Source organism: Osmerus mordax, chromosome 23, assembly GCF_038355195.1.
Source record: "Osmerus mordax isolate fOsmMor3 chromosome 23, fOsmMor3.pri, whole genome shotgun sequence".
NCBI lineage: Eukaryota > Metazoa > Chordata > Actinopteri > Osmeriformes > Osmeridae > Osmerus > Osmerus mordax.
Genome location: NC_090072.1, coordinates 2,508,625 through 2,520,993, shown reverse-complemented (window position 1 = coordinate 2,520,993; position 12,369 = coordinate 2,508,625). Strand labels below are relative to the sequence as shown.

General features: G+C 49.2%; 1 protein-coding gene across 1 annotated transcript in view; it reads left to right on the top strand.

Moving 5' to 3' along the window:
* kcnj10a (potassium inwardly rectifying channel subfamily J member 10a) overlaps positions 1–11,540 on the top strand; it is a 13,133-nt gene extending 1,593 nt beyond the window's left edge. Inside the window, 9 exon segments of the mRNA XM_067261216.1 lie at positions 1,993–2,143; positions 2,145–2,254; positions 2,257–2,351; positions 2,353–2,382; positions 2,546–2,548; positions 3,245–3,454; positions 4,438–4,569; positions 4,872–5,049; positions 9,613–11,540. Of these exon segments, the coding sequence (XP_067117317.1) occupies positions 2,001–2,143; positions 2,145–2,254; positions 2,257–2,351; positions 2,353–2,382; positions 2,546–2,548; positions 3,245–3,454; positions 4,438–4,569; positions 4,872–5,049; positions 9,613–10,049 (1,338 nt within the window). The 5' untranslated portion in view covers positions 1,993–2,000 and the 3' untranslated portion in view covers positions 10,050–11,540.
* Positions 11,541–12,369: the final 829 nt, after the last annotated feature.

Genomic DNA, 12,369 nt, shown 5'->3' with positions numbered 1-12,369 from the left:
AGATACAACTTGTTATTACTAACAGGAAAACAAATGAAACCGCGACGTTTCGCGCTCATTTCCTGCGATGTTTTCAGAAGTGATCGAAAGCGTTGGTTTACATGCACGGCACGTTGACAGTCAAAACATGCGAGCGTTTGTTTACCGTGTGAGTGGGCGGGGACTTGCCAGGGTTCAGAGGTCATCTGTAAATGTACCCAGCCTATCACATGTGCCCTTGGAAGACCCCCGCCCCCTCACCCCCCCCCCCCACATCTTAGTATTCAGAGCACAGAAATCCACACAAATCCCTATTCATACCATCTGTGTGAGCTCTCGCATTAATGTGTGAGAGAGAGAGAGACGGAGAGAGATAGAGAGACAGAGGGAGACAGAGTCCGAGGGAGACAGAGATGGAGGGAGAGATGGAGTGAGGGAGGTAGGATGAGAAGGAGAGAGAGAGACACGGAGACTTTAAGAGAGCGTGAGGAGGGAAGGAAGATGAGAAAGCAGAGAAAGTGTGTGGACAGAGAGAGGGAGAGTGAAGGGGGGAGAGTGGAGGGGGGGAGAGTGGAGGGGGGAGAGTGGAGAAGGGGGAGCAGAGTAATAGAGTGGGCACAGGGAGGTCAGGAGAGAGCGGATCAGATCGCCTCGGCTCTCTCGCTTTTGTTTTAGCTGCTAATTTTTTTTTAAACATTTGCTTCCGGAAAGCAGAGGCAGGAATAGACAAACGATCCATTTAGTGAAGGGAAGACAGATAGAGAGAGGAAGAGAGAGAGAGAGAGAAAGAGAGAGGGAAAGAGAGAGAGAGAGGGGGGGGAGAGAGAGAGAGAGAGGGAAAGAGGGAGAGAGAGAGTAAGAGAGAGGGAAAGAGGGGAGAGAGAAAGAGAGGGGTGAGAGAGAGAGAGAGGGAAAGAGGGAGAGAGAGAGAGGGAAAGAGGGAGAGAGAGAGAGGGAGAGAGAGAGGGGGAGAGAGAGAGAGGGAAAGAGGGAGAGAGAGAGAGAGGGGGGGGGAGAGAGAGAGAGGCGAGAGAGAGAGAGGGAGAGAGAGAGACAGGGAGAGAAAGAGTTCCGAGGAGAGTAAGACACAAAGTGCTTGAGCATGCTCTCTTCATCGTCCCACGAGGACAATAAGTATCCATAGCACCCCTCAACAAAGAAGACTCAAGCCTTCTCTCCCCGACGCTCTACCCAACTACACTGGTAGAAGCCCATCTGTCCCAGCTACTCCAATCACACCACACGATTCACTGAATCTTTCACTTGATTCGCACGACTCACAGAGCGAATCGCTAAGTTCATCTATTATATCTCTCTCACAAAAACAATCGCCTCTCTCTTTTTTTCTCCGTCTGTTCCTTCAAACTTCTTTTTTTCCCCCTCCAACATGAACGTCCGAGCCATTGGACGTTCCGAACACACAAGTCTAGTATTTTAGGCGCCTTTTAATGTGAAAGAACTGCTGTGCCCGCTCTCGCTGAAAGGGGGCTTTTATTTTGAAAGGACAGCTGCGTCTGTTGAAAAGAGATGGGCTTAAATGGACCTCCTCAGTCAGCCACAAGCCTGCCTCTGTCCATCTGAGACCCATGTGTCAATGTTTTTTTTTGATCTCCCGCTAACTCTCTCTTTCTTTCCTCTCTGTTTCTCTACACACACCCTTCCATCCCTCCATTCCCCTCCCTGAAATGTTCCCCTCTTTTCGTTCACCTCCCTATCACGCATCCCCTACTTTCTCTCCTCTCATTTCTCAAATGTCCCCCTCGTTTTTTCTTCCCACCCCCCCTCCGCCCCCCCCACTTGATCATTTCCCTCTTTCAATCATCGTTTTTCAACCCCTATCATTTTTCCAATTTGATCGTTCAACTCCTCTCTGCCACGTCCCCTTATTGCCCTCCCCTCCCTCCCTCCCTCCCCTCCCCTCCCCTCCCTCCCTCCCCTCCCTCCCCTCCCTCCCTCCCCTCCCTCCCTCCCTCCCTCCCTCCCTCCCTCCCTCCCTCCCCCCCACACGCACAGCTGCAGCGATGACGTCGGCCACCCCCCCCTCCTCGCAGGGCTCCTCCCCCCAGAAGGTGTGCCACTCTACGACCCAGACGGACGTCCTGAAGCCCTGCTGGGGGCGGCCGGGGCCCGGGGGGGCGGGGGCGGGGCTGGGGGCGGCGGGGGCCCGGGGGAGTGGGGGCCCTGAGACGGAGGCGGCGTGTCCTCTCCAAGGACGGGCGGAGCAACGTGCGCATCGAGCACGTGACGGGCCGCGGCGCGCTGTACCTCCGCGACCTCTGACGACCTTCCTGGACATGCAGTGGCGCTACAAGCTCTTCCTGTTCGCCGCCACATTTGCCGGGACCTGGTTCCTGTTTGGCGTGCTGTGGTACCCTGGTCGCCTTGGTGCAAGGAGACCTACTGGTGTGAGCGAGGGGGGGGGGGGGGGGGGGATTGGATTGGGGAGGGGGGGGGGGGTGGGAGGGAAAGTGAGGGAGGTGTTAGGATAGGGGGGGCAATCGGGTGAAGGGGGAGGAGGGAATTAGGTGAGTGGAGAAGGGGATGAAATAGTGGTGAGAGGAAGGAGGAGGTAGGATGGGGGGGAGCAGAGAGGGAGGATGAGGAAGGGGAAGGAGGAAGAACGGGGGGGGGAGGTGGAAGTATGTGGGGTGACGTGAGGGGGATTGGAGAGGAAGGAGAGAGAGGGACAGGACCAAGAGGGGAGGCAGGGAGGAGGAAGGGAGGCAGGGGAGACAAGGCTGTGAGACAGACGGGGTCAGAGGTAAACCCCGTGAGAGACAAAGTACGTGGAAGAGCTGAAGAACAGCAAAGAGAGGATCATATTGTACCAGTGTAATTCAATTGTATCCTCCTAACCCTGACCCCTTGACCCCTTGACCCCCTGACCCCGGACCACTTTCACAGGCCCTAAGAGCTGAGCGGGCTTCATCTCCCAATGGCATCATGTGATTGGTCCAGTCCTATCACGCTCAAAGGACTTGATTTGGGACAGAAGCCTGTGTCCTCCACGCATAAATGTATGTCTCTTTTTGTTTCTCTCCTCCCTCTCGCTCTTTCATTTCCCCTTTGGTCTGCTTCCACCTTCATCCCACCCTCCCCTTCTCTTCGTTCATCCTCTTCTCTCTCCCCTCATCCTTTTCTCATCCCTCTCTTTCCACCTCCCCCATCCTTCCCACTCCCTTCCTTTTCCCCTCTCTTTCCACCTCTCCATCCATCCCTCACTCTCCCCCCCACCCCCCTTTCCTCCCCCCGTATCCCTCCAGAGTTTGACCCCCCCTCCAACCACACCCCCTGCGTGATGCAGGTCCAGACTCTGACCGGGGCCTTCCTCTTCTCGCTCGAGTCGCAGACCACGATTGGCTACGGCTTCCGCTGCATCACCGAGGAGTGTCCCGCCGCCATCATCCTCCTCATCCTCCAGCTGGTCATCACCATGGTGATGGAGATCTTCATCACAGGGACCTTCCTCGCCAAGGTAACCGTTGGCGTGAGGCAGGGGGGGTATTAATGAGATCGACGAATATTCAAGTCAGTGGGAAGGTGATTGGTTAATTGGTTGCTCTGGTTGTTAATTGGTGGTTGTTTAATTAAGTTGGTCGGGTTTATTGGTTAATGAAGAAAAGCGTTTAGTTTGTCCCTCCTAACTGTCATGCCTCCATCCCTTCATCCTCTGACGCCCTCATTCTTCCTCTTATCCATTGTGGTCAAGGTTCTCCCTGTCAGCCTGTCTCTTATGTCCCCTGCCCCCCCTACACATTCTTTCTGTCCCTACCTCTCTCCTTCCCTCCTTTCTTCCTTAGCCCCTCTCCTTCTCTCCTTCCCTCTCCTAGTCCCCTGTTCCTCCCTCCCTCTTTCTCTTTCACCCTTCCTCTATCTCTCCTACCCTCTATCTCTTCCTCCCTCCTCCTATCTCTCCCTTCCTATCTCTATTGCTCTTTATCTCTCTAGTATGGTACTGGGAGTTATGTGATCTATGTGTACCTTATGTACTGTTATGTGGTTCTTACGTGGTCCTTATGTGGTTGTTATGTGTGTGTTTTATGAGCTGTAGCTGCTGGTTTATGTTAGGTCAGATTGGTTGTTTTAAAGGGCACTGACCCCCCCCCGCCCTTCCCACACACATTGTATTAAGTGTGGATTTATTAAATGAAATTAACGGACTGACTGATTCACTCACTCACCCACCTACTCTCTCACTCACTCACCCACCCACCCACTCTCTCTCTCTCTCTCTCTCTCTCTCTCTCTCTCTCTTTCTCACACTCACTCACTCTCACTCTCACTCTTCTTTGTTGAGGGGTGCTATGGATACTTATTGTCCTCGTGGGACGATGAAGAGAGCATGCTCAAGCACTTTGTGTCTTACTCTCCTCGGAACTCTCTCTCTCTCTCTCTCTCTCTCACTCACTCACTCACTCACTCCTTCATCACTTCATGGCTGCTCCTTCTCCTCCTTAGGTGGCTCGCCCTAAGAAGAGGGGTGAGACGGTGAAGTTCAGCCAGCACGCCGTGGTGGCTAATCACGACGGCCGTCCCTGCCTCATGATCCGCGTGGCCAACATGCGCAAGAGCCTTCTGCTGGGCTGCCAGGTACACCAGGAATGTGTGTGTGTTGTGCTCGGAGGGTATCAATATCTGTGTGTGTCCGGTGTGTGCACGTGTGCGGGAGCTTGTCAGTGTGTGTGTGTGTGTGTGTGCATGTGTGTATAGGTGTGTGTACCTCTGTGCATGCACATCCACAACACACGTTTTGCCCGACTACTGGCCAACATGCAACCCTTCCTTTCCTCAAGACTTGACTGTAAAAAAACAAAAAAAAACAAGAAAACACATTTTCCCAAAACATGCCATAAAAATACATTTTAAAATCAATAAACCACATGGTCGTCCAGGTGACGGGCAAGCTGCTGCAGACGTCCCTGACCAAGGAGGGGGAGACGGTGCGTCTGGACCAGAGGAACGTGCCCTTCCAGGTGGACACGTCTACAGACAGCCCCTTCCTCATCCTGCCCCTCACCTTCTATCACATCATCGACGACCTCAGCCCTCTGAGGGCCTGGGCCACCAAAGGTGTGTGTGTTTCTGTGTGTCTGTGTGTGTGTGAATTCGGGTGGTCATGTAGGAATGTTTAGATGTGTGTGTGTGTGTGTGTGTGAATTCCGGTGTTCATGTAGGAATGTTTGGATGTGTGCGTGTGTAGGGTTTAGGCTGAGTTTGGCATTAGGAGAGGGCTCTATCCGGGTGGTGTGTGTGTGTGTACCAAGCCCTCATTAGGGGACAATGGGGTACAGTGCAGGGTGCTGACACACAGCCTGGAGAGATCATGTTACTGCACCTGAGATCTCTCACCACTAACACTAACCTCTAGGACCCCACTGATGGACACTGATGCACCTCTCTTCTCCTCCTCTCTCCTCCTCTCTCCTCTGCCCCTTTCTCCTCTCCTCTCTCCTCTCCTCTTCTCTTCTCTTCTCTCCTCTCTCCTCTCCTTTCCTCTCCTCTCCTCTCCTCTCCTCTCCTCTCCTCTCCTCTCCTCTCCTCCTCTCCTCTCCTCTCTCCTCTCCTCTCCTCTCCTCTCCTCTCCTCTCCTCTCTCCTCTCCTCTTCTCTCCTCTTCTCTTCTATTCTATTCTCTCCTCTCCTCTCTCCTCTCTCCTCTCCTCTCTCCTCTCCTCTCCTCTCCTCTTCTCTTCTCTTCTCTCCTCTCCTCTCTTCTCTTCTCTTCTCTTCTCTTCTCTTCTCTCCTCTCCTCTCCTCTCCTCTCCTCTCCTCTCCTCTCTCCTCTCCTCTCCTCTCCTCTCCTCTCCTCTCTCCTCTCCTCTCCTCTCCTCTCCTCTCTCCTCTCCTCTCCTCTCCTCTCTCCTATCTCCTCTCCTCTCTCCTCCTATCCTATCCTATCCAATCCCATCCTCTCCTCTCTTTATCTCCTCCCTCCAAAACCTCCCCCTCTTTTCCTGTAACTGTACCTCCACAGTCCCCTTATCACTCCCTGTTTCCTCCCTCCATCAGCCTCTCTCTTCCTCAGTCACTGTGTCTGCCTCTCTTCCTACAGTTCATAACTAGACTCTTTGTGGTTGGTCCAGAGATAAATTGACTGTGATTTGATTAGAAGGCATTGTATTTCTGTACACTTAATAGTGCATTTTAACTATGCCAGGCTACTGAAAGCTCTCTTTTAAGGGTTTGGGTGCATAAGCTCAGTAGAAGTAATTTGGAAATAATTAAAAAAATGGTTGATAACATTGTAATACAACCAGTCGTATTTCACTAAGGATACATAATTGGGTGTGCTCAAGCCTTCGGCGAGAGCACAACCTTTGTTCTCTCACATATATATTATTATTATTATTTTTATTTTTATTTCTTTTTGCCCCCCTAAAACTCAGTAAATACTTGGCCTACATAGACAACGTAGGTGTCAAAAGTTTCGTCTTGGTAGCGATTGAGTTGCTTCTATTGGAATTTACGTTCCGTTGCATGGTTTAAGCGTAAGTTAAGTTTTTGTGGCGAAAAGTGAAGCTAACGGTGGCTAATTTGCTAGCCACAGTCACTGACGTTACTAACGTCACTGCGTCACTAACGTCACGAAAACACGCGTGACTACCTTTGCCAGAACATTCGTTTCACATCTGTTAACTTGGGGGATAGCTAGGCTAACTATAGCTTTACTGCAAGGCAGCTGCAGAAACGCCACAAGAAAAGAGGCCAGGGTGATAACTATTTACTCATTTTACTTTGTGATATGACACACAATTGTGATGTGTAATGTACAATATAAGCTGATATTATTAAGGAAGTACATCTACTTTCGGAAACAGTAGTCTACTATTTCACTGAAGTATTAGCATCATGACATTAGCCTGTGTTTCCCGGGCAACACATACTACAGTGGTCTATGATGTAGCGTTATCTGTTTTCAATCGTTAAAATAAACATTCCTCACATATACATTTTCGTTGTAGGATTTATTCTGACATTAGAAAACGATTTGTTGGTGAAATTACCATTACCTGTGGTTTCAAACCAGTGTAGCTCACTGCAACGCTGTAGCCTACTGTACCCGAGACACTAGTGTGAGTAGCTAACAACAACTCCTCAGCTGTTTAAGTCAAACGGCAACAGAACATGTTCGGCACTCCCCTTACTCAAAAGTCTTTCAGTAGGGAAACTATCTGACTACTAACCTGAACTTCATTGCCACAGCCTAAACTTTGTCAATCTGTTCATGAAAATAATTAATTTCAGCCTAAACCGTACAACGGAACGTTTAATCGAATTCAACCAACGCAATCGCTATCAAGACGAACACAGCAGTAGTCTAGTACTGTACTGTAGTAGTAGAATTTACCGGGGCAGCTTCTCAACACAGGGCTATATCGCATTTTGAGTTGTTACTGACAATGATCGCTACCAGTGAGCTTTTTATGAATGAGCTATTTTCCACTAAATAAATGTCAAGCTTATTTACGTTTTTGGGGGCATATTTTCAGTTAGCAGATGGTACTATTTGAATCGCGATTCTATCTTCTGCCTGTAAAGTCGTAGAATAATCTTAAAAGGGGGTTCTTTATTAATGAATGAATGCAATATGAGTAGTCTAAATGCCTGAAAATATCACGAGAAGGGACAACTTAAAAGGACGTTTAAGTCATAGAGATTAGGTCCATTTGTACACCGGTCTGCCAAATGTATTCGTTTTGATTCAGCCTGTCAGCTGCCTCTTGCAGGGGAAATGAGAAGACATCATATTTCATTCTACACTTCACTCATATTTTGAGTTGTAAATGAGCAGCAAAAAAAAGATGCTTTTAAATCTATGTAATCTTTATAAATAATAAGTAGGCCCGATGCATTTTTATATAAAATATACAGACCCCTGTGCAACCGACGCAAGCAAGCACACCCTACAATTTCCCCAGAAATTGTATCCTCTCTAGTTATAATTATAAAATTATAAAACATCCTGCATTTATTATTATTATTATCTTGTATCACCTGTATAGCTTTATAGTATTTAGAACAAATGACTGACTCTTTTGGTGGTTGATTTGTTATCATGTTGGATATCTGTCAAACGTATGCTCTTTGGCATTCCAGCGTGATCCTCTAAATGTACTTTTCCTGTTTCTGGTCCCCCCTCCCGTCCGAAGCCGTGTTCGTCCAGCAGATAATCTCTTCTCCTCGGGAGACACACGTACAATCATCTGTTCACTCAGCAGATACTTTGACCACAATGACCACACAGAGAGGGATTTGAACCCGCGACCTCATCAGCTGCAGTCCAATGCTCTAACCACTGAGCTATACCCATCCCTGCAGCTCCAAACTATAGCTGTGACGTCACTGCAGTACAGACGTCCTTTCACAGCCTTGTACGGACGGGTGGTCGGCCTTCAGACTCGGTGGCGACCGTGCGCCCAGCCAGACGGTGCACGGTCGTGTGAATCTACGTCAGAAGGTTCTGCTTGGTTATGCAAGTGAGGCGAGACGTCTGGCTTCTGTCCAGACGTTCTGTAGGGCTCTCTAAGGTTCCCTGCTAGAGCCGCTCCGTTCAGCGGTCTGGAACCATGTTGGTGCCTACCTCACGCTGACCGCCCTTCCCTACCTCACCATCCCTACCCGTGCTGTGTGTATGTGTGTGTGTGTGTGTGTATCTGTATGTGTGTGTGTGTGTGTGTGTGTGTGTGTGTGTATGTGTGTGTGTGTGTGTGTGTGCTACATCGGTGTGAAATGGGATGTTTATATCTGTCATAATGTGAGTTATTAAGTCACACTGTAGGTTAAGTCCCTCACTATTTAAGTTTGTGTGTGAATCCGTGTTTAGGATGAAAGTGTGTGTGTGTGTGTGTGTTACGAAGCCCTGTGTTTTCCCAGTGAGAGCAGTGCTGGGTCTGGGTTAGGGGAAGGACTGTTCAGACAGATGACATAGAGAGTACGTGCTTGTGTTTGTGGGTGCTTGTTTGTGTGTATATGCCATAGAGCATGTCAATTGTGTGATGCGTTCATGTGTTTATGCGTGAAAATACCCATACCGTAGCTCCCCTCGTTACTGGAAAACACGGTCTGTGCGTGTCTGACCACAGTACAGTCGATGTAGCTGCGTGAAGTACGTTTCAACGTTTGTCAACCTTCATTTTAAAGAGTGGGTAGTGCTTGCGTGTGGCCTGCCCTACGTGCCATATTCCATGACCTGTCATCCACGCTCACCTACATAAACATGCCTCCCCGGTCCTAGCAAGCGTGCTTAGCCTGTCTGTGCTGTGTGTTCCAGGCGTGCTTAGCCTGTCTGTGCTGTGTGTTCCAGGCGTGCTTAGCCTGTCTGTGCTGTGTGTTCCAGGCGTGCTTAGCCTGTCTGTGCTGTGTGTTCCAGGCGTGCTTAGCCTGTCTGTGCTGTGTGTTCCAGGCGTGCTTAGCCTGTCTGTGCTGTGTGTTCCAGGCGTGCTTAGCCTGTCTGTGCTGTGTGTTCCAGGCGTGCTTAGCCTGTCTGTGCTGTGTGTTCCAGGCGTGCTTAGCCTGTCTGTGCTGTGTGTTCCAGGCGTGCTTAGCCTGTCTGTGCTGTGTGTTCCAGGCGTGCTTAGCATGTCTGTGCTGTGTGTTCCAGGCGTGCTTAGCCTGTCTGTGCTGTGTGTTCCAGGCGGGGGGTGGACTGACCCGGATCTGGCGGACTTTGAGCTGCTGGTGATCCTGAGCGCCACGGTGGAGCCCACCTCAGCCACCTGCCAGGTGCGCACCTCCTACCTGCCCGACGAGATCCTGTGGGGCTACGAGTTCCCCCCCGTGGTCTCCCTCTCCGCCTCGGGGAAGTACGTGGCCGACTTTTCCTTCTTCGACAAGGTGGCCAAGACCAAGACCCCGCCCTTTTTCAAACAGGCCCCGCCCCCGAGCCCCACCGCCCGCTCGCCGGTCCGCCGCAGGGGGGCGACGAAGGAGGCCGGGGGGGCGGACCCTGAGAAGATGCGCCTGGAGGAGAGCTATAAGGAGAGGGGGGAGGAGAGGGGGGAGGAGAGGGGGAGGGAGAGGGGGAGGGTGAGGGACAGCAGTCCTCTCAATGTCCGCATCAGTAATGTGTAGAGAGAGAGAGAGAGAGAGAGAGAGAGAGAGAGAGAGAGAGAGAGAGAGAGAGTGAGAGAGAGAGAGAGAGAGAGGTAGAGAGGTAGAGAGAGAGAGACAGTGAAATGGGGAAGTTGGAGTGGCACCGCGGAAAAAACCCATGCTTCTATTTTTACACACGCACGCCCACATGTGCAAAACAGATGTGTCTTTTGGTTCAAACTGAATGGAATCTAGGTCTTGCAGAATCATGTTGTGCATGCTCCAGGGTTCACCCCACAACCAACAATGTAAGTTTTCCCAAATGACAGACGTGTATGTATTCACGGGGGGCACTCGGACCACATGGAAAAGATTGATGGCGACCAAAACCCAACGGAACCCTGAGGCGAACTGTTTCCCTGGAACTCAATCACAAAATCATGGATGACTGATGTTCCTCAGTGTTCCTCAGTGTTCCTCAGTGTTCTCTACAGCCCCGACAAGGTGTTTTAAGGAGAGAGAAAGAGTCGACAAAGAGGCATTGGAAGCTTGCTGTTTCTACAGTAGTCAAAATGGAATGTATCGCAGTGGTTGGCAGAGTTTTACGTTTGTGTCTTTAACAGCTTGTCAGCACTCACTCAATATGTATTTTAAGTGTCTATGTTGGACTGGATGTTTGTCGTCATTGGAATATATAAACCGTGTGTTTTGAATGTGAATGTAGGATGTTTGGTAACACTACTAAAAGCACTTTTAACTCCACGGGAAGATCAGTACTGTACACTGAGAGCTTAACAGGACTAACCGTATGACTTATCACACTGGTTTATCGACATATTACGTGTGTGTGTACTGTGTGTGAGTGTGTGTGCGCACATGCAACCGTGTGTGCGAGTTAGCACTCTGTATGACCACTATGAGAGTGTGTGTGTGTCTGGAAAAAGAGCTATGTATGTACATGTGAGAAAACATATGACACACTTAACAAGGAAACAAACCCCTTTAGAGCCAAGCACCATAGAATGCATCTCTCTACCCAATACTGCTGTTAAACTAAGATCAACTCAGAGGTGTGATGTCACTCTTCAGAACCAGCGGGGTGTCACATGTCACATGATGTGTCACATGATATGACACCCCGCTGTGCACACAGGAAGTCAGCTGAACATCTCCCCTTGTCATAACATCTCCTGAACTGGGTTGCATTTTCTGGTGTTTGGTTTTCAGTCTACCTTTTAAAGGGCATTTGGAACATGGTTTTCCCCATGTCCAGCTTGACCTGCCCTGGAATTTACACAGCATTAAAACACAACACTACCATGCTAGTAAAGCCTGGTCACTTATCATAAGGGGACAGCATGGTTAGCCTGTGTATTTTATTTTCGAAGGGGCTTTCCTAATATCTGAATGACTGGTTTTGCTTGTGGGAATCTTCAGTGTCCAGTCTCACCTGTTATATAGTGGAGGCCTGGAAACCTAACTATCAATTCTACCAAGTGCCTGTTTTAATAAATTTTCAAACTTTTAAAACACTTTTCGGTTTTCCCTCTCTTAAGGCCAGGTGTGCAGGTTAAAATCAGGTGTGGAATTTTGAATTGTTAATTTTCTCGGCCCTGGTGTTCATTTCTTCTTTGTGCGAAGCTTGAAACCTTTTTGGTTTCTAGTGTCATGGAAACACATGATCACTATGTTGTGTTTCAAAAATTATGTATGACTAATTTTTTCTTTATTTCCACTAATCTCTCTTTTTCTTTCTCTTTGGTTGATTAGACCCAGGATAGGACAGATAACAGCAATCCACATCCCCTCTAATATCACACGTTGTTATTTATCTCACCTTGAGTGTTTGTGAACCACATGGGAGATAAAGATTGTCCTATTCCTTTGAAGTTTTGCAAAACACAGATCAAACCCATCAACAGGAAACACTGCTCAACTGCAAGAGTTGAGAAGGAACTCGGTGTTAGGCCTGCACGAAACCATGCACAATGCATGAAATTATCTTACCATACAGTATCTGCCGCAATCACCTGGCAACACGAAGTTTCACTTCTCATTTCTCGGTTTCAAAACCCACATTCTTGTCAGGTGTAAAGTTAAAGTCTTTAAACAAATGCAAATTTAATCTGGTGATGGTTGTGGCTATGTCCTGCATAGTCCAGCTGTTTGCAGCAAAGTGTAGTTAAGTAAATTTTTTCATCAGGGGGAAATGACATCACGGTGTCATGCATCTTTTCCCAGTGATGCACCTGATCACAAGGTGTCACATGGTGGTGAGATTTATAGTAAGACACACAGAAGTCACAGTTTTAGAGGCGGATGTGTGTGTGTGTGTGTGTGTGTGTATTTCCCATAACTG